Source organism: Grampus griseus (genome assembly GCF_964374135.1).
Source record: "Grampus griseus genome assembly, chromosome: 7".
NCBI classification, from domain to species: Eukaryota; Metazoa; Chordata; class Mammalia; order Artiodactyla; family Delphinidae; genus Grampus; species Grampus griseus.
Window position 1 is genome coordinate 4,860,768 of NC_139001.1, and position 21,400 is coordinate 4,882,167.

General features: G+C 45.5%; 1 protein-coding gene across 5 annotated transcripts in view; it reads right to left on the reverse strand.

Moving 5' to 3' along the window:
• AGAP1 (ArfGAP with GTPase domain, ankyrin repeat and PH domain 1) overlaps positions 1 to 21,400 on the reverse strand; it is a gene marked incomplete at its 5' end in the record, with an annotated part of 560,328 nt that overhangs the window by 289,502 nt on the left and 249,426 nt on the right. For all 5 annotated transcript variants that reach the window (XR_014296980.1, XM_082658104.1, XM_082658106.1 and 2 more), the window contains one exon: positions 1,732 to 1,859. Coding sequence is in view for 4 of the 5 variants with exons in the window: in XM_082658104.1 (XP_082514230.1) it covers positions 1,732 to 1,859 (128 nt within the window). The remainder of the gene's footprint in view (positions 1 to 1,731; positions 1,860 to 21,400) is intronic.

Here is a 21,400-nt window from a genome sequence, read left to right on the forward strand (position 1 = left end):
CTAGAACAGACCCATCAGCTCGGCAGCGTTTTGTCCAAGAAAAGTGACTTAAGACAGAGAAGTCTCTTTCGTTTGATCTTATACACGACCAAGTGTAAAACAGATGCTAGGGGGAAGCAGCCGCATAGCACAGGGAGATCAGCTCGGTGCTTTGTGACCACCTAGAGGGGTGGGATAGGGAGGGTGGGAGGGAGACGCAAGAGGGAGGGGATATGGGGATATATGTATATGTATAGCTGATTCACTTTGTTATACAGCAGAAACTAACACACCATTGTAAAGCAATTATACTCCAGTAAAGATGTTAAAAAATCTGAGAGTTAAAATGTCATTATTTTCTATTTCCTCTGAAAAGGGAAGGGGTTGGTTGAACTAAGTGGTTTCTACAGTCCCTTCACTGCTCCAGATTAGAAGGAGAAAGAGTGCAATTTTGCCCAGTAGAACCAAAACTCACATTTTGAAAATGACCTCTTGAAGGGATACATTGGGAGATTGGGACTGACATATACACACTACTATATATAAAAATAGATAACTAATATGAACCTACTGTATAGCACAGGGAACTCTTCTCAGTACTCTGTAATGACCTATATGGGAAAAGAATCTAAAAAAGAGTGGATATATGTATACGTGTAACTGATTCACTTTGCTGTACACCTGAAACTAACACAACATTGTAAATCAACTAGACTCCAATAAAAATTCATTTAAAAAAAAAAAGAAGAAAATGACCTCTTGGAAATGTGAAAGCTTCTGGAAGATTCTTCAAGATTCAGAGAGAATTACAGATGCCTAGAGTGGGATTTAACATCCTTGAGCGTGCCTTCACAGGACCCCGCTGTAAACGCACTTCCTGACTCTTCAAGCTACCAAAAGCACGATACCAAACCTTCTCGCTACATCTCTTTAAAGAATATAACACCTGCCTAAGAAATGTTAACCGAAGACACGCGGGCAGGCAAAAATAAGCCAACAGTTCCTTAGTGGGTTTTTGGCTAGGTTCTTCAAAGTGACAATTATATTGTTTGTTCCCAAGTAAACAGCAAAATGTTGCAATGGAAAGATACTAGTTTCCATAGGGCCTACGGGAGACGGGAATTATAACTGAGGGCTGCTAACATACTGAAGCATATTGTAGGATTAGCCACTGAGATTCACCCACAACTGCCCAACCTACAAGCAGACGAGAATGAGGACCAACGTGGGGTCATTTAAATCAACAGCAGAGGGCTTCCCTGGTGGTGCAGTGGTTGAGAGTCCGCCTGCCGATGCAGGGGACACGGGTTTGTGCCCCGGTCCGGGAAGATCCCCCATGCCGCGGAGCGGCTGGGCCCGTGAGCCATGCCCGCTGAGCCTGCGCATCCGGAGCCTGTGCTCCGCAACGGGAGAGGCCACAGCAGTGAGAGGCCCGCGTACCGCAAAAAAAAAAAAAAAAAAAAATCAACAGCAGAGACGGCAGTGCACACCCTGCACCTCCACTCCAGCCAGCATGCCTCATAACACAGGCAGCGTGAAGACAGGGAATATTAAAGAATGATTCCCATCAAAACCACTTGGCCACAGCAGTTTCTGAAGGAGATGTTACGTCAATTACCGACATGCTGTTATTTATAAAGTTGAAAAGAAAAAAAAAATCACCTTGGAGCTGGCTGAGAACACTATTTGGCAGGTGTGTCCTCCTGGGTTCTGACCTGCTTTTCAGTCCAACCTCTCAAGGGACCAACATACCTGGCTGATGTGCACGGCAGACACCTGTGCGGAACAGACAGATGAGTGGCTCGGAGAGTTGGGTAGGGACTTGCAGGGTCCGATGGACAGCTGTTGCTTCTTCCTCGTGGCAACAATCTTCTGGGCAACTAGTGGACAGGAAGACAGAAGAAGTCTACGTAAGGCTGGTTTCCAAACAGAGGGAATGTGGCAGAGGCCGAGGGCTGTCTCTGTTGTCCACTATTCCTTTCATCCGTGGTAACAGAATTCCTGATTTTTAGTTGGGCACAGGACTACCAGAATAGATATGACATTTCCTGGAGCTTCCTCCAGTCCATCCCCTTGCACCCCAGCTAAATGTGGCCATGCAAGCAAGCTCTGGCCAATGGGATGGCAGCAGGAGGGTCACATGGCAGTACCCAGGAAACATCCTTGAGAGAGCTGCCCCCGGCCCATTTCTTCCTTATGTCTCTTTCCTTCTTGCTATGTAAAAAGCACATATGTTGGCTGTAGCTCTGGAAGCGATCTTGCAGAAGGAAGCCACACTTGGTGGGACACAAGCCCCTTCCAGGGGCTTGGCCTCTGGCTCGGCAGCCTCGCGCAAACCTCAGACGCTTTATATGTAAAACACAAAAACACACACCTATCTTGTTCAAATTATTCTAATAATAGGACTTTCCCCCCAGTTACTTGCAGCAAAAATAATCCTAAATAAGACAGGGTAATTTATACCAAACCCTTTGGAAAATCAAAAATCTATTTTTTTTGCATAGCCTGAAGAATTACTCTTAACTCTACAGGCTACTGCATAGAATTATATTCAAGGACATGTAATTATGTCAAAGACTTTTTTTATTTAAATATACGGCTCTACACATTGGGAGTTTATCTTAATCAATACAAATCTAAATTCAACCACTGGCAAATAGGCTGGCTGATACAGCACATTGGATTTAACTGGAAAGGAAGCCAACGATTAGAAAACTCTTCCTACACCAACAGGTGTCACTACAGGAGAATAACTACAGCTTTTATGTGAATAGATGTGTGTCTTTGGGGAATAGCTGTAATTAAGTTCAATGATATTCAATCCTTATCTTTGTCCAGAGAGGGTTGCTGATTTAAAAAATACCCACGCAAAGGAAAACACACCACTGTCCCCAGCAATAGCTTATGTTACAGAAGGAGCACACACACTGTCCGCAGATGATTTCTTCTCCAAATGAACATAATTTTAAGAAGGAACTGGTCTGTCCACAGCTTATGGCTTTCATGTAAATGAATGATAGTATAAATATGATTAAGTGAAAATACAATATATAAAAAATGGCTCACAGAGATGAAGAAGCAGCTTCATTAGTTACATCCCACCTCCGATAGGCCTCTTATCATCCTGAAAGGACGATATCAATTAATTTATCCTCCCGTAGTGTATTGATCATAACCCTCATCAGCTAATCACGTTTAAATTACAGAGGAATATGGCAACACTCTGTCATTTCAAAACCATTGGCGTATCGATCTGGGGTCTTTGAAGACGCACATTAGAATATTTTAAAAATCATTATGTGAACTCAAAACTAAAACCTAAGATCAGATTCCAACAGCCGCAAAACGTGTGTCTTATAGGTGAACTGAAATCCCCAAACCAAAAGTAAATTAACTTAAAATCATGATTGTTTGGGTGAATGCCAAATTACTTCTATTTTTTTTCTTTTTTTTTTCTGAAAAAGAGCAAAAGATGTTTTCTTGTGTTCAACTACTCCTGGCCTCAGAGTCACTATTCAGTCGGATGACCATACTGACTTTCACCTTAAATCTCATAGAAAAAACACAAAGGTCAGAATTAAACAGGGCTAAGCTGTTGGGAGAACTTCATAGACATTTTCTATGAGTGTTTTCTACTCTAAGGGGAGATTTGAGAAACTTTCTAAGACAAGTCAAATATGTTATTAAAATCCTCATTTTATGAAACTCCAAATGCAAATCAATGTTCCCTCCTTCCCACGTGGAGGCTAGAAAGAGCAAGTTCATGGGCAGAGAGAACCTTTTCCCATTAAACCCTCTCACAGAACAGGGCTGTGTAAAGCGTGAACCACACGTCAAGTACTACAGTTCTTCTGTCCACTGAATTATTGCTTGGCCACATTTATTTAAAAAACCCAAAGTCACAACTGCTAATAACTGGTAGCATTCTTTCAAATTTAACTAGAACCTTCAACCCTATTTGTTGTATTTCCCCATAATTTTTATGTCTACACACACATGGAGGAAAGGAAATGAGTTACAAATATTTTGCTCTAAAATACATAGACTGCTTTAGGAGTTACAGGATCACCCATAAAAGTGGGGGTAGTATCTGACTTAAGAAGGAAAAGGAGATAAGGGGACTGTTTTGTAAGGCTGGGCCACCTTCTCCTCCACAGTGAAAAGCCCCCGGCCCACTGCGGGCCACAGGGCTGGGCTGGGCTGTGTGAGCGGAAGGGCCCCCCGCCCCAATAAGAACTCAAGGGAAGCGGGATGCCAGGGGCAGGGAGGCACTGTTCTCTTGTAACTATAATCATCAACTTTTCCTGAGATTTGGAACATTTAAATGTCAGGAGACTTAGAACATGAATATTACTTACACCCCGGATTACACTGGCTGGGAAATTTTTATCATCACTGAGTTTCTGTCTGCATTGGATCATTCCACAAATGAATACGTCACGTATTTTATATAAATACATGCAATGCACGAATGAGAAAACAGAAACACAATCCCTTGAGATTCCTTAAAGGAATCTGTGATTCACTTTGTTGTAAAGCAGAGACTAACACACCATTGTAAAGCAATTATACCCCAATAAAGATGTTAAAAAAAAAAAAAAAAACCTCATGGTAACCACAAAAAAAAAAAAAAAAAAGGAATCTGGACTCTATCATCGAGGTGTGATGTTTTTCCTATTTTGGTGACTTGCTTTCCTATAAAGTTGCCTGAGGCGCTAAGCCTAGGTCTGAAATGCTGTCGTTGGCAGATACGGAAAATGTGCTCCTTTACCAGACACCCCACCAATTTCATTAACCTGATATGGCAATGCTAGTACCTGGTGTCATTTTAAAAGTCACTTCCTAGGGATGTGATGTGCATGATAAACGCACAATGGTTAACACAGCTGTAGGTTATACATGGACGTTGTTAGGGGCGTGAACCCTAGGAGTTCTCATCAATGTAAAAAACTTCCATTTCTTCACTTTTGTATCTATTTTACATAGATACTTTATTATATCTCAGTAAAACTGGAAGGCAAAAAATGTTCAAATACCTTCAAGTATAAATGAATGAATGAATGAATGAATGAATAATGGATATGACTCCCTCCACAATTCTGAAATTTTATTTGGGTAATAGATAAAACATACCCTTTAACGAACCCCTTCAACCATATCTGTAATTACACTGTAGAAACTTCAAAACCAAGCAAGCAAACTGCTGGTGCCTGGGAGAGGCATGAGGGGCTCCTGGGGGCTGGCAGTGGCCCCTTCCTGACCTGGGTGATGACCCTGAGATCATTCTTTTTTAGCCGTACCCTAAGTGTGCTTTCATAAACTTATTTCCATTCTTCAACTAGAAAGAAGTCTATTTACAAACTTAAGCAACAAGAAAAGCGAGTTATACGTTTACTTTCCCCACAAGTTTTAAATTCTCTATTGGATAGATGATAAATGGCATCTTTTAATTAGTGTGTAAAGATAAGACTCTCAGATAGCTCGCAAATAAGACCTCATTAAATCCTGGCCTAATGCCCGATATCTGCTTCCGCTTTGTTTCTCAAATCATTTGCACTAAAGGAGGAGCAGAAAGAACGAATCTGGTCACACCAAGGGAGTCAGGCCCACCTCTCACCAGGTAACTAGGGGCGTCCCCCTCCCCTCCCTCTCCCCTCTCTTCTTTGTCCCTTACATCTGAACGGTGGGCCAGCGGTCTGCACTTCCCGTCTACTGAGTCATTTAATCCTCGCAGTTGGGAAAACAAGGCAGAGGGGGCACCGGCAGCAGAACAGGGGTTCAGACACTCTGTCGGCCCCCATGACGACACCAAACACTGCCACCCGGCAAGGAAGCACCCCCCCACCCCGCGAAACTCTACGGCTCCCAGGACAGGGACTGTGTACCCTTTGGCCCTGTCCCCTCACAGACTCTCCCTTGCTCTGCTGACCACTGCAACCCGGCTTCCGCCTCCATCCCCTTGGCTGGACCTGCCATTGCCAAGGTCGCTGGTGACCAGCTGGAGGCCAGGCGCATCCTTCTTGGCCTCTGGGCCGCCCTAGGCACTGCTGATGGTCCCTCCTCCCGTGACGCTGACTTTCCTGTGCTTCCTCCCCTGGCTGGAACCTCTTCTCAGCCTCCTTCACCGGTTCTTTGAACGTGGGTTGCTTCTAGGCTTCCTTCTTTGGCCCTTTTCTCTCCATGCCTGTGGCTCCCCAATCTGTATGTAGCCTTGCTTTGTGCCCTTCCTACTTCTAGAACCGTGTATCCTATAACCAGCGCCACACCTGCCCTTGGAGGCACCTCCGTGTCCCAACCTGGGCCTCGCCTCTAACTCCGCACCCCCCGAGCAACCCCAGGGCAGGGACAGAGGAGACGGAATAGATCGATTCTGCCACCGGAATTTCTCTTCAGTTCACCCTCACTGCCAACGCCTTGACCCAAACCTCGTCTGCCTGTGGCTGGTTTCTGAAGCAGCTTCCAAAGCTGTCCTCTCCTCACTGCCACTCAAGGGACACACTGCACGGCGACCTCCGCCAAGGTGGCTCTCACGGGCCTTGTCCCGCTCAAAGTTCTGCAAACGCTCCCGTCACCAGACAGACGTCAGAACCGAAGTTTCTCAGCAAAATGGGGCCCTTTCACGCTTGGGAGGGGTGGATTCTCCCCTCCTGTTATCACTTCCCATGCATCCCGGCTCCCACGACCCAGACACTCCTGGCCTCTTCCCAAGCCCTCCAGTGAAGGTCCGACCCACTGACAAGTGACTTAGGTGATGGCCGGCTTGGGACAGGCTGTCCCTTCTCCATCCCTTCGGTCTGGGGCTCCCACGCTGCCTGGAACCATATGGGCAAGTCTGTCTGATTCTGGTTCCCGGAGAAGGAAGCCCAGATAAGCTTCATTTCCCAGGACAGCTTTACCAATAAAAAGTAGTCATCCGATCTTCCAGGGTCTTATTCCTTAACGGGTTCCGAACCCCAGGGAGGACAAGGGTCCCCGCCCAACCGGACACGGCCTCCCTCCAGCCTCGCTGCCGGCCCCCGGGCTCACTGCCCACTTCCGAGCCGGACAGAACCCACTGCAGATGCCACAACGTGTGCTCTCTGAATCCTGCTACACAAGTTGCCACCACGGCCCAGACATGCTTCTCCTTCTCTTCATGGCCAATTCCTTCTCAGAATCCGTATGTCGAGCATCACTTCTCCTAGGCAAGCCTTCCTCTCTAACCATCAGGTTCCTCTAAGGAGACCCCGCATCCCAAATACCAAAGGTGCGGACACAACCAGCTCCGTATTTCACCCAGGCCTTGACTGAGAACCACTGCACAGTTACGCACACACACACGCCCACACGCACACATACACATACAGTCAGGGCCAGGCTGAAGAGCTGCAATTCTACTTTTCAGCCCCGAATCCCTAGTGCCTGGTGCACAGGCATTGTGCAATAAGCGATTATGTAATAATCCCAAACCAGACACATCATCATTCGCATCAGGTCCTGGCCTCCTGATCTCTACTCACAGGGCGAGGCCCCAGGACGGGGGTGTCTTTGACACTCCTCTTGCATGGTACCACCTGGCATCGGTAACGTCCACAATTAAGCACTTAAATTAAGCTTTTTAAAATTTCATTAACGATTATGACATTCTTGGTAAAGTCCAATGAGTGTTAGTAATTTAATCAGCAAGATATCTTCTCTGGTTTAAATGATTTACTTGAATTAAGTCAATTAACAGAAACGTCTGAAGAGCCACCTATGGGCCCAGAGAAGGAAGGGAAGACGGGAAGAGGCATGTGACCTGGTCTCTAGCCTCATGCAGCTCCCAAGCCAGGAGCAAGGCCCTCTGCATCTCACATCAATAGCTCCAAGGTTTCACCAGAGACAGGACCACTGAGAACTGCTCAAGTGCTCCGCTGGGTGGTCCCTGTTGCCCCATCCTTTCTTCACTCCTTATTTACTCGGCTCCTACGACCCAACCTTCTCCCTGTGCAGGTCCTGAAGGAGCAGAGGCTTCTCCATCAGGCAGCAAACTGGCTGCCCTTTCACGTCCCTTTTGCCCCAGTTCACTGAGGCAGAGGAGACTTAACTCATCAACCAGCTTTGTAATGATCTGCTTTTGAACATTCCCCATCGTGACGCCCCATACAGCATCAGCTTCCGCTACGTGAGCCCTGCTGTATGAGCAACACGGCCCCTTCTGGAATGAGCAGAGCTGAGCCCCACGTCCTCGGGCTGCACTGGGGAGCAGGTGACTCTGGGGCCTGGGGAGAAGTGGGGTCTGCAGCTCAGGATGGCACTGTGGAAGCATGTACACCTGACTGATGACGTAGAGTCCCAGTTAGATGCCAAATAGAAACTTGGTGTGAATCAAGCCGAATCTGGGGAAGAGGACGATCCTTCAGCTACTAGGAAAAGCTCTATGTAGCCCATTGGGGCCAACATGGGGTGGCAGTTCTGCGTAGACAACATTAGAGAGGAATTTAAGTATGAATGATACATCTATTACAGTAATATTTTAAATGTTTATAATAAACACACGTAATGAAAATCAACTAGCATGAGACTCATTTTGCTCCACAAACATATTTGAAAAGCACAGTTTGAGGCTGGGGTTCACGCCATTGTTCTATCTCTATTTTTGGTGCTACCACCCAAATGTAACATTAACTGTCTTTGCATCGAAAGGCTCTTCCATCAGAACCTTGGAGGGCTTACCAGGCAAATCCCCATAAAAAATGAAAACCACCAGGGACTGTAAATTTTCCAGTAACAAATAAAAGGTCCCCTAATGTCTCAACTCAGTTTTAAATTACAGTTGAGTGATCATTAAACGATCTTGTTAATTAAGTAGAAATTAATTACCACATTATCTAGGTAGTTCTGAACTTGTGACTTAGGAATGAAAAAAAGTTTGAAGTGGAACTTTTCTCAAAATTAATGAACGTTAAAGGAGGTGTGGTCTGTGTTGCTGGTAATCCTATACCCATCTCCTAGATTGTTTTCATATGACGTTTTGGGAATAGAGGAAGCTATGCCAGAAAAACCATTAACATGAAAAAGAGAGAGGGAGGTGGGGAGTGAGGAGAGGGGTCTTCTCGAAGGCCTCTTGGGCTGTGTGATGATTAGTGACAATTAGTGAACCACAGGGACCCACAGCCCTGCCTGGCCCACACACCTGTGGAGATCCTGCCAAACTGAGCCGCCAATTGGAAAATACAGTCAGCTCACGTTCCAAGACGATGGACCTCCACGTGACTCGAGATGCTAGACGGGATGCCTCATTTACCTCCCTAGGGTCCACATGGACTTGACATTCAACCAGCACTCACCAACTGGGTCAATGAACGAACAGATGGATCAACCATGGGGACGGGGTGAGGACATGAGGAGAAGGAGGGGTGGAGAAGCAGCTGGAAACACGTGTAAGGATCCCGTATGCAAAGTGTGGATCGTATCCTTAAGGCAACAGGGAGCCGTCAAAGCTATTCATGGGCCAGTGACGAGATCCAGGAGTTGGAAGGACACCTGGTCTGTGTGGTTTGCAAGATGCAGGTGATCTCTACCTGGACAGTGGAGACAGCAAGCATGGGGGGCGGGGGGGGTGGGCGCAGGGTGGGGGGGATTTGGGGGGACTGTGACCGAGCGGCCGTGGTCTATACGCAGGACCCCGGCTCTCTGATATTCTGTTTTGAGACTCTCGTGTCTCAGACCACTGTTACTCTACCCTTACACATGATTAATATTTTCAAGGGGTATAGAATTCTAGGCTGATTACACGTCATTTGATGATTCAAAGCTACCAAAAGGAGTTATTCTAAGGGTATAATGAGCTCACTGATGTAGTGTTAGCTAAACCCCCACAGTTTAAAAACTTTCAAAGCAGATCTGGACATTTAACCTATTCTAAGTTACAGTTCCTAAATCGGAGTATACGCCCATCTTCCTTAGAAAGACAGGCTGCCCCTGTTCTTTAACGTGTGTTAGATCTTCCTGTCGGCACGGTGACCCGCAAGGAGAAGCTCATTATCTTCGTTCTAGCAAAGCTTTCATCTTTTTTTGCCACTACCTTTAAAATCACCCAACTGCTCTCTCCGAAGCCGACTTGTCCCCTTCCAAACCATCCTTCGTATGGACACGTTTATCATTCTAAAAACAGGCCTGGCTTGACCACTTCCACGTTTCATCAGGACAAACTATAAACCATCAGAATAGTTTCCTAATTATAACAAATATTATTAAGGAAGGAAACACACCCTGGAACTGAACAGGCCATAAAATGAATTTAGGGGTGCATGAAAAGGAAACACTCACCATGCATTTGTTTATTGGTTCCTCGTCAGTGAAAACCTAACGAGAAGCTCTGCCCTTACCTTGTGTCCCTGAGCACAACATATGGCATTTCTATTATATTAAAAAAACCCTCTAGGCCAAGACAGGCCATGGTCAAAAAGCCAAATTCTCTTTAATTTCTTCTAGCGAAGCTTTCAAGTTTTCCGTGAAGTAATGACATCTGAATTCTTAATCGGAGATTCCGTTCTTGCCTGTGTTCTTTTTATCTCATTGCATTAAAACAAATTTATCTTCATTTATGTCGCAATTACCTATTAGGGTTGTTAATTTGCTGGAAATGAAGCTATTGTTTAATTGCTCCTATTAATCGGGGGATTTAAATGCCGACTGTAATAAACAGTTACCTTCAGGATGGAGCAAAGTCATGGCTGCTGACATTAATTTCACAATTTCACAACGAGCGGAAATTTCTCCCATGTCCCAGGCAGCTGGATTTCCCTTTTCCTCCCGGAGAAAGTGCAAGAGTTTTTAAACATAAAATGTTTAAAAACTCATGCTGAAATAAACACGGTCTATTCAACGTGTTTTATACGTGTACCTAATTCTGATGTAAAGTTATTCTTTGTGGCAGGGGAACATCAAATCATCCTGCCAGAAACCCACATCCCTTTTTCATGCGTTTCTTCACAGCACAATTTTCTCTTAAAACCAAGTCCCCAAGTGGAGTTGCCAGCGGGAAGCTCTGGGTCCCAGCGGCCCCAGATGTTGGGCTGGTGGGCAGCAGGCGCCAGGACGCTCACCACCTGCTGGGGTTCTAGGCCTCCGAAGGAAACAGGGTTCCTGCGTCCACACGCAGAGGATTTTGAACATTCACTGCTCTCCAAACAAATAAGTTTCAACATATCCCAGCACCGTATTGTCAAACGTCCTTCAGCTGGTCTTGCCTGCGGCACTTCCAGGGCTGGACTCGGCTTCAGTCAGCCTTTCTCCGCTAGAAGGAAGGAAGGCATTCCCTTCAGCCCTGCCTGGAGTCCCCTCAGGGACGGCATCGCAGGCCCCAGCGGCCCTGTGCACCACCAGGACGCCCAGCAGATGGTCAGATCCAGACTCCTGACGCTACCTGCAGACACTGAGGGATCCTCCAGTCCCTCTGCCCTCCCTCCCCTCGTGCCGCCGGGTCCTCCCTCAGCACCGCCCACATTGCTGTGCCTTCTCCAGCCTGCTGACCCCACCAGCACCCTCATCTAAGACCACATCACCTCTGCATCACTGTGCAGACTCCAGGTTTCCTCCGAGTGCAGAGGAAAGAACATGATACTACCCAGCATCTGGGACAAATCCAATGCCTGGTGGACGCCTGGAGAATCAGGGCCCCACTCAGGGAGGGGTTCACGCTCCGGACAAGTCCGAGGCCCCCAGCGCACACTTGTGCCTGTGCTGCTGGGATCCAGGGGGGCCTCCGGGGTCTCAAAACGGAAATGAGCACCACAGACCTGAGCGGTGACTCTCAGAAGGGCTAATGGGGGGAAAGACACATTTGGGCTCCGCCCTTCCTTCCCCTGCCTCCCCTTGGGCACAGGTGAGACCAGGCGTGCATGAGCCAGAGGGTGCAGCATCGATGCCAGCGACCCAGGCTGGTCCTAGGACACTCTCGGTCCGGCCACGAGTCTGCCCTCTTAAGTTTAATACGTGGAGTCGGCTTTTCCCTTCCATGGGTCGGGGCGGCGTCTTCCCTCTGCTCTCTGGCATCCCTCACTCACGATCTATTCCTTCATCACATCTTGGAGCAGCTAGTATGTGCCGGGAAACCTGTCAGATGCGGGAGACGGTGGGGTCCACACCGGCCTGCCGGCCACACCACTGAGGAACCAGGGACCAGGAGGCCTTACACGCTTGCGGCGAGAGTGCCCTTCAGAAGAGATGGTCACACAGCCTCCATGACTTCCTTCACTAAGGTCTCAAGAAGCAGCACTTGGCAATCTTAGCGGAGAAGCCGCAAACCTCTCACTCCGCACCAGTGTTTCAGGTTCAGCACCTGCCTCCTTCCTCAACAAGTGTGTCAGGCACAGGACCAGCTGCGGGGCTTTAACAGCGCCCTGAAGAGAGCTGTGTATCTGTGACATCAAAGTGGGGATAATTTTCAAGAGGGAAACATTGATGAATTGTGACTATACTACATAGACACTGAGGAATCATAAAAAGCAAGAAAAATTTGGGGGAAGGGGGGTTGGGGAGGGATAAATGAGGAGTTTGGGATTAACAGATACACACTCCATTATAATAGGTAACCAACAAGGACCTATATATATAGCACAGGGAACTCTACTTGATATTTTGTAGTAACACATGAGGAAAGAGAATCTGAAGAAGAAGATATATGCATAACTGAACTGCTGTGCTGTATACCTGAAACTAACACAATACTGTAAATCAACTATATTTCCATTTTTATTTTAATTTTAAAAAAGTAGGAAAAATTTGGAAGCGTGACCAGGAGCACAAAGCACATCGAAGTGTCCTGCCTGAGGAACCGGCAGTGATCAGAACTGGATGAGGGCAGGCCCTGATGAAACAGAAAACCGTGGTGTGCGTGCGGCCGCAGAAGCAGCAGCAAGGGGTGCATGTGTGCCCGTTGGCGCAGGCCTGAGCCAGGACAAGATAAGGAGTCTGAGAACGTACGAGCCAGGAGCAGTGAGGGGGCTGCTGCTGGCCGTGGGCTCTGAGCATCAGCGAAGGGAGATTCCAGGAGGCGGGAGCTGACACCCCTGACAGGTGCGGAGACCTGGGCAGGGGCTGGAACGCCACTGGTCACCCTGACCCTAGAGCTTTACTCTGATGTGCTGCATAAGATTACAAGAGTGAGTACCACCTACTCAATGCTCACTGAGCACTCATTACTATGACTCCGCTTAATGAATAAGCAGTTAATACAAGCCAGCAGGGTTTAAAAGCAGGGGACGCAGCTTAGGTTAATCGCAAATGTAGAAAGATGTGCCCAAAGCATAAATTAAAGATCTTTCAAAGAGCGAAGCTTTCCGGACTGGGGCACTGTGATATTCTCACCAAGACCCAGGTGAACACAGAGCTGCACCTAGACTCGGACTAGAAAACATTCCAAATGCTACAATTAAACCCAGTGCAAATCTGTTCGAGAGGCCGCGAGATGATTAACTTTCTCTCTCCCTTATTCTCAAGTTGGATGCAAATCAGTGTCTTTCAAGACAAGGCAAGTGAAGATCCCAATAAATTGGCAATACAATTTAGATGGCAGACAAGGATCTAAAAGATAAATGGCTTAAACAAAGAGGGGGAAAAATGAACCTGTCACTTCTTCTCAACTCATCAAGCTGTCTCGCGGAGAAAGCTGATGATTCCGGAGCAGAGATGTTTCTGACACCCACTGAAGGTGGCGGCATACCCTGGATGCTTTCATCTGAAGTTCCTCACCATTTTTTCTCCACCAGGAAGGCTACAGGACTCACCTTTTAGATCCCCTATTTTTTTTAAAAGGCCAAATTACTGGTCACAAAATAGACTAACACAGTTATATGAGTCAAGTGAAAGAAACACCCAGGATAAATGCAAATAAATGTAGTGATACTGGAAGAACACAATCCATGACAAGGCAGAAGTGACACAGGAAACAGATGACTGCGATAAGGATTTAAAAACACGATAAAAGAGAGGATACCAAAAGAAATGATAAAATCACAAAAAGTGGTTGAGAGTCCGCCTGCCGATGCAGGGGACGCGGGTTCGTGCCCCGGTTCGGGAAGATCCCACATGCCGCGGAGCGGCTGGGCCCGTGAGCCATGGCCGCTGAGCCTGCGCGTCCGGAGCCTGTGCTCCGCATCGGGAGAGGCCACAGCAGTGAGAGGCCCACGTACCGCAAAAAAACAAACGAAGAAAAATCACAAAAATGATTATTCAAGCTAAAGAAATTGCATGAAAATTTAAGATGAGGAGATGAAGATAAATGAGGAACAGGAGACGAAAAGGGTCCAAAATAAGAAAATATGTGACACAGAAAGGCCATAAGTGGATTTTTAAATCGGGAACCTTGAGACAAATACAATTAAGTACAATCATTGGTTTTCTCTTTAATAAATTAATAAAGTTTGGTTAATATTGCCTTAACCAAATGTGGAAGGTCTACTTTGCTTCCTATGTTGAGACACATGCTCACAGAAAAAAAAGGGAGTTTTAGAAACTTCTTTAATCTCCCCATTTGTCACAAACACATTCTCCTACAGATATCTTTTAACTTTCAAGAAAAATGGACTTATCTATCACAACTGAAGCTGTTTTCCTATTTCCGGGAATAATTATCCTTACAACAATCTCCATTAAAAAAGACATTTTCTTCTTAAAGTGGGGGAGAAGATGTCTTGGTTGGAACCTGAGAAAATTATTCCTCTCTCCCCGGCTCTGTTAATAACAAGCCAGCCGCCGTGCTCCTTGCGTGAAATGCCTTGGAAGAAGTGACAGTGACACACAGGTTGAATTATACAATGTATTGTGATGCAATTAGGAAGAAGGATGAGACGACAAAACAATTTCCACTTGGTCTTCAACAGGGCTGTGTGCACTGAGTCACCGTGAGGCTCTGCCCACCAACCATCAATTACTATCATTTACCCAGCACCACCACCCAGAGCCCTACCCTCTCCAATACACACAATTCCTGTGGGTGAGTCTGGCCTTTTGTGATACTTCAGCGATATTAGGCATTTAAGTTATATGAATTTGAGGGCCCAAGTAAAGAAATGATATACGATTCTATAGAATTAATATAGCACCCTAAACAGATAACTAATAAGGCCCTACTGTACAGCACAGTGAACTCTACTCAATACTCTGTAACGGCCTTTATGGGAAAAGAATCTAAAGAAGAGTGGAGATATGTATAACTGATTCACTTTGCTGTACCCCTGAAACTAATACAACGTTGTAAATCAACTAGATTCCAATAAAATTTTTTTTAAAATTTAAGAAATTTTAAAAAGAGCATCGTAGATCATCCTTTTCCGTCGATCACGGTTACTGAAGAGTTACGTACACAGTGTAGAGACAACTTTTTGCAAGTTTTTTTTCTTCAACAAGAAATAAGTGTATCAATTCCCACTGGAGTTACTCACAGCACCCCAGGTGATTAAAAGGCTCTAAATCTAATTTTATTTACATTTAGAAGACCTGAGGTCATCGCCATCAAGATTTCACTTTTGTGACTAATCATGTTTAAGTATTAATTAGAGTCCGGCGGAGGATATCGATTGATTTCTGAATCTGTAATCTGCTGTGATTCAGAAACTGTGAGGAAGTCAAACTATCCCTACCTGGTACTGCCGGTTTCTACGAATTATTGAAATTCTTGCAAGAATCATGCATGCATTTTAATTCTGGAAAGCCTCATTTAAAAAAAAAAAAAGAAAAAAAGAGCTCAGAGTAATACTGCACATTCCCCCTGTGAGAAAGTACTTCACATTAAATTCAGTGCATCTGGACCCATCTGACCGCAAAATACCGACAACAGTATTTTATTTTATTATTATTATTATTTTTTTGTGGTACGCGGGCCTCTCACTGTTGTGGCCTCTCCCGTTGCGGAGCACAGGCTCCGGACGCGCAGGCTCAGCGGCCATGGCTCATGGGCCCAGCCGCTCCGCGGCATGTGGGATCTTCCCAGACCGGGGCACGAACCCGTGTCCCCTGCATCGGCAGGTGGACTCTCAACCACTGCGCCACCAGGGAAGCCCAACAACAGTATTTTAAATGGAATAACAATTGCTTTTCTTTTCCCCTATATTTTATAACGCAAATTTATAACCGTGGACAAAAAATGGAAAGAAATGTAGCTTGCACACCCATGTCCATACCACCTAGATTTTATAATTGTAGGTGTTGCTCTACTTGGCTTACTGCATACCCACCATCCATCCATCTTATTTTCTGATGCATTTCAAATATGGGGCAGACATCAGCGCTCTTCACCGCTACACTCTTCAGCATGTGCGTAATTAACTGTCATGCATTAACCGGTTAAGGTTCCTTCTTTTGAGATTGAAGGTACATACTGTGAAATGCAAACATCTTAGCTGTACCATTCCATGAACTGACAAATGTCACGTAACTCAAATCACTGTGAAGCTTCAGAAGGTTGGTGCCCCTTCCCCAAACCCACTCCCACCAGCCCTTCTCACTCTCAAAACCACTCTTCTGACTTTTTTACGTGCAGATTAGTTTTGCCTGTTGTAGGCCTTCATATAAATGAAATCATTCACTTACTACGAATGCCTCTGTTCACTCGACATCATGTTTTGTGGATACATCCGTAACAAGTTTTCAAACTAACTTCAGCACTGCCACACCGAATACCAGAATCCTCATTACAAAGTGTTCATCTCTTCCCAGTGAAACACAACAGGTCCCTACGAGAAGATGGCGATCTTCTACCGTAAGGAAAATAACACCTAATTACCATGAACTTCTCTGGTCCTGCCAAGAATGAAAAAGGAATAAACTGTCCATATTTTTTGAACCTACTTCTAAATTTATCTGACCTCGGGTATATGTGTCAGCTGTAGGTAAGAAGTCATAATGACTCTTCAGACCATAAGTTCAAAACCCTTTCTACACATGGGAGGCTTCCTTTAATCCACCCTAAGAAAATATCCCTCATTAACAAAAACTGAGGAATGTTATCCTTGGTGACATCACGGTTCAAACTCACTGAGAAAAATGGCATTAAAAAACAAAAAGTCCACAGTGGACACTTTGAAAACAAGTCACAGAATCTTAGACTAGATTCCCACACCTCCACCTACACACAGCAGCAGGTCACAAAAAGTTATCATCTGTATTCCAACAGTTTAAAAGGTTAAAAACTCAACAACGACATAAAAACATCCATTCACAGCACTTACAGCTGAAGACAGTGGCCTCTTACCCGATGCCTATTCCATTGCTGCAGGATGCCCAGCGACTCTTAAGAACATGGGCAAAAGTCACAGTGCAACTTCAACACGTTATCTTAACACGTTACCTTAATGTCGAAAACTGTAAAAATTAAACACACAATCCCGCTACTTCAGCACCCGTCCAGGGTGACACCTACAAAGAAAGAAGGAACTGATTGCAAGTTTTATGAAGTTATTCAGAGAAAGAAGATTATTCTTCCACTGATACTGCTACATGTGACATTTTATCTACTAACGATATGTATGTTTATATATCGATATAAGCTTTTCTAATAAAGCTTTTGGGAATTCATTTTGAGAAAAAGAAACCCAACGTGAATAGATGAAAAGGACTCAAATGTGTGCTAGTTAATAACCCAAATCATTATCTATCATAAGAATTAGAGAAAGTAATGTGAAAGGAATGCTCTCTCTTCACTGCTGACACCCCAAATCCATCTGTGGCTGACACACAGGAGTAAAAGGCAAATGACAGCCCAGGAAATTTAACATACTAACTAAGGACATCGTCAAAGAAAGTTCAGAAAACACAGGGGGGCTTCCCTGGTGACGCAGTGGTTAAGAATCTGCCTACCAATGCAAAGGACACGGGTTCGAGCCCTGGCCCGGGAAGATCCCACATGCTGCGGAGCAACTAAGCCCGTGCGCCCCAACTACTGAGCCTGAGCTCTAGAGCCCGCCAGCCACAACTGTTGAGCTCACGTGCCACAACTCCTGAAGCCTGTGCGCCTGGAGCCCGTGCTCCGCAACAAGAGAAGCCACGACAATGAGAAGCCCACTCACTGCCACGAAGAGTAGCTCCCACTCGCCACAACTAGAGAACGCCTGTGCGCGGCAACGAAGACCCAACCAAAGCAGCCAAAAATAAATAAATAAATAAATTTATTAAAAAAAGAAAAAAAGAAAATCCAGGGATTTACTTTCTTCCTCCAAACAAAAATTATATAAATGCTAAAAGATGATACAGATATCTGTCTTTAAAACAGATTTCTCTTTTGATGGGCAAATATACAAACATGAGGGAGACAAAACGTATCGGAGCTAAAGCTCTCCTTCAAATGTATTACCAATCCACCCAACAATGGCTGGAACTTCAGGCCCATGAAGGAGAAGACGATGCCTTCCATGCTCTACACCTTGAACTGCAGCCTCTGCCCCAGGTGGGGTGGGGCACCCTGCCCATCTCCGTCCTTGCCTCTCCCTGGCTGAGGCTGGCCCCTCAGTGAAGAGCTAGTCCTGCTGTCCGGTCAGAGGCCTTAAACCAAGTCCACAAACACCTGCGGGCAAACAGTGGACAGTCAGAGGAATCCCACTGTGTCACTGGGTCTGCAGGGTAAGAAGAGGGTCACAGCTGCCAGGAGTCACGGCTTTAAGCCTCTGGATCCCACAAAAGGAATTCAGGAACTCCTTACAGACTAGAGGCATTCCCCCAGAGAAAAAGACATCTGATGAGAAGACTCACCTACATCCCCCAAAGCAAACCGGTAACGGGAAGACTCCCGTGTGTACTTTCCCAAACAGCTTCCGCTGGCTGTGCAGTGGCTCAGAGGTGCACTGGGTCCTACCTGGCTATGACAGCTTCCTGGCACCTGAAGACTGTTAACAAGACAGGAATTCACAAGTGTCCCCTGAAAAGATGTCTGCGCTCGGAAAGCCTGATTTAGCCTCCAATAAAGACTCGACTCTTCATTTGTGACTTTCTGGCCTTTATAAGCATTTAACTGTCATAACGTCTACAGTTCAGCACAGAAAAGGCATCACAGGGCGTTTATTATAAATCTTGCAAAACATATAAGGCCCCTTTGCACTTTAATCATTTGCTAACAGTTACAGTAAGATTGTATTAAAAATTTAAACTGCCCTACTTAAGCCATTTACCTTCAAACGTCCATTTCCAGGGAATGAATCCAAGGGATATGAATGTCGAACCCTACCTCAGATTTATTGCACCAAAGAATATTTCTACTGATACAGCTCTGATGAGTGAAGTCTAATGATTGTAGTTTTATTACTTTTTAAGCACTTAATGGGAAAATTTAGACATTTTCACAAGACCGAGCTTCCACAAGAATGGTACATTTAAAAAGTGACAGGCTGGGGAAGGTCTATGAGATTACTTTAGACATACCCAGATGAAACACAATCGGTGGGAATTTTAAGGCAGCATCTAATGTCACAGGCTTGCCTCTGACATTATTGGTTTGGTTCCCCTCATCAACATCTTAAATAGTCCAGGGAATATTTAGCCAAGAGTAACCATAGAGAATCTTATTATTCTACACATAAACTTCTAAAGCCCTTTAAAAAACTCCACAGTATTTAATACTTTTCCCCACACTTACAACCACTTACCGTAGGGAGGTTACAGAACAAATACCATAATTATCTCCACGTAATTACCCAAGCCCTGGTAAGGAGCAACTGCGTCTGTCACCAACCAGACTGTCCGCGGGAAAATCATCTTTAAAATGTTCAGAAGCAAATCAGAAAGTTTCCCTTTACTTGAAGTGATTTCCCCCCCACCCCGCATTGAAATCCACAGCTGTGATCCCTCAGCTTTCAATTAATGCCAAGGCAGTAATCCTATCAATCACCGAGGACTATAAATTTCTTATCTTTCTCATTAGCTGCACCTTGGCACAGCTTAAATATAAACATACCTTGCCACCAGACTGTAAATCACTCGGCACCAGCGACTCTACCCACGGTCAGAAGGGGCAGGAATGACTGCAGCAGATCCGTCGTGCGCCCGCTACAACGAAGCTGATTGACACTTCCCCCCAAAAAACAGAAAACTACCGAGATTCACACGGACACCACCTCTCTTTGAGTCTGTTTGGCTTAAAACTGGTAATGACCTGTCTTTATTAGTATTACTTAGTTTTATGCGCAAAATCCAATTTTCTGTGGAAATATATTTTTTGCTGCATCTGCCAATAATATCTTGTGTGGTTACCTGTAGCTATTCATTTTTCCAGACCTAAATTCTTCAACTTATTTTTAAAGCTGTAAAAAAAAAAAAAAAAAAATCAACCCTCTTCTTGAAATAAAAGTGGGCACAACTATATCGAGAGAGGTGGCAGGCCCGGGGTGGGGCAGCCGCTCCAGAGGACCCGCCACCTTCTTTTTCAGGTAACTTTTGGGGTGCACATGTTGATACCAATATTCTGAGCTTCATGTGAATAGTTTTATCAGATGTTCTCCAGTGAAACTATGCGGTCCAGTCCCTTAACAAAAATTCAGGCTACCTAAGTATTTTTCCACCAGGTGCAAACTTTATAAACTGTGTCCACTCGGTGGACCTGGTGGCGATTTCGCCCACTGGCGTCGCAAAGCTGTGCGAGGACTCGGAACCTTGGGCCGCGCTGTTTCAGGAGCTGACCGTGCTTCGGCCGTGAGCTTCCAGTGTCCCATCACATCCACTTTAGGCCTAAGTTAATTAATTGTATCTTTCAAATTAAAATGGATGGGGCGCATTAACTCACCACCTTCAGTCTGCAAAGCGCAGAGGTTGATTAACTCCCCTGAAGGAAACCACGGACAGGCGGCTCTGGCCGTGGCAGTACTGCCATCTAGCGGCCCCTGCTGTCATTGACCCGACCTTCCAGAGCGGCTTGGGCTCTGGGGCTGAAAATATTTCTGAGCATCTCAGGAACGGCTGGGTTCTGACATATTCTAGGGCACCCACATACGCTACTTAAAGAGCTTCCGGAGAATAAACTGTGATGAGAAATACTTCATAGGGTACGGCAAGTAGACGCCATTAGTCACAAACTGCTCTCAGGTGACAAACATCTAAGACTTGAAGCAAAAAGCCCAAACCTCAAAATCAAAAATAAACAGGTAACGTTGACGGTTTTGAAAGGTATCTCAGTAAAGCTGTTATTTAAAAGAAAAACAACTCGTCAATGCTTCCATTAGTATTTCCTTTTTCAAGTCCTCTGATGAGGATTTCTCAAGTTCCTGAGGACTCTTTGCTCCTTTAGCTGATGACTCCATTGAGGTTTCTGGTACATATTTATCGATCAAATTACAAAGGCAGTTAAGTGCAACAGGGAGGAGTGTGGGTGACGGAGCTAGACTGCCTGGGCTCCCATCTCAGCTCTGCAACTGATGACCCAGATCCCCGGCAGGTGACCTGGCCATCCTGTGCCTGCTTCCGTCTCTGTATATGC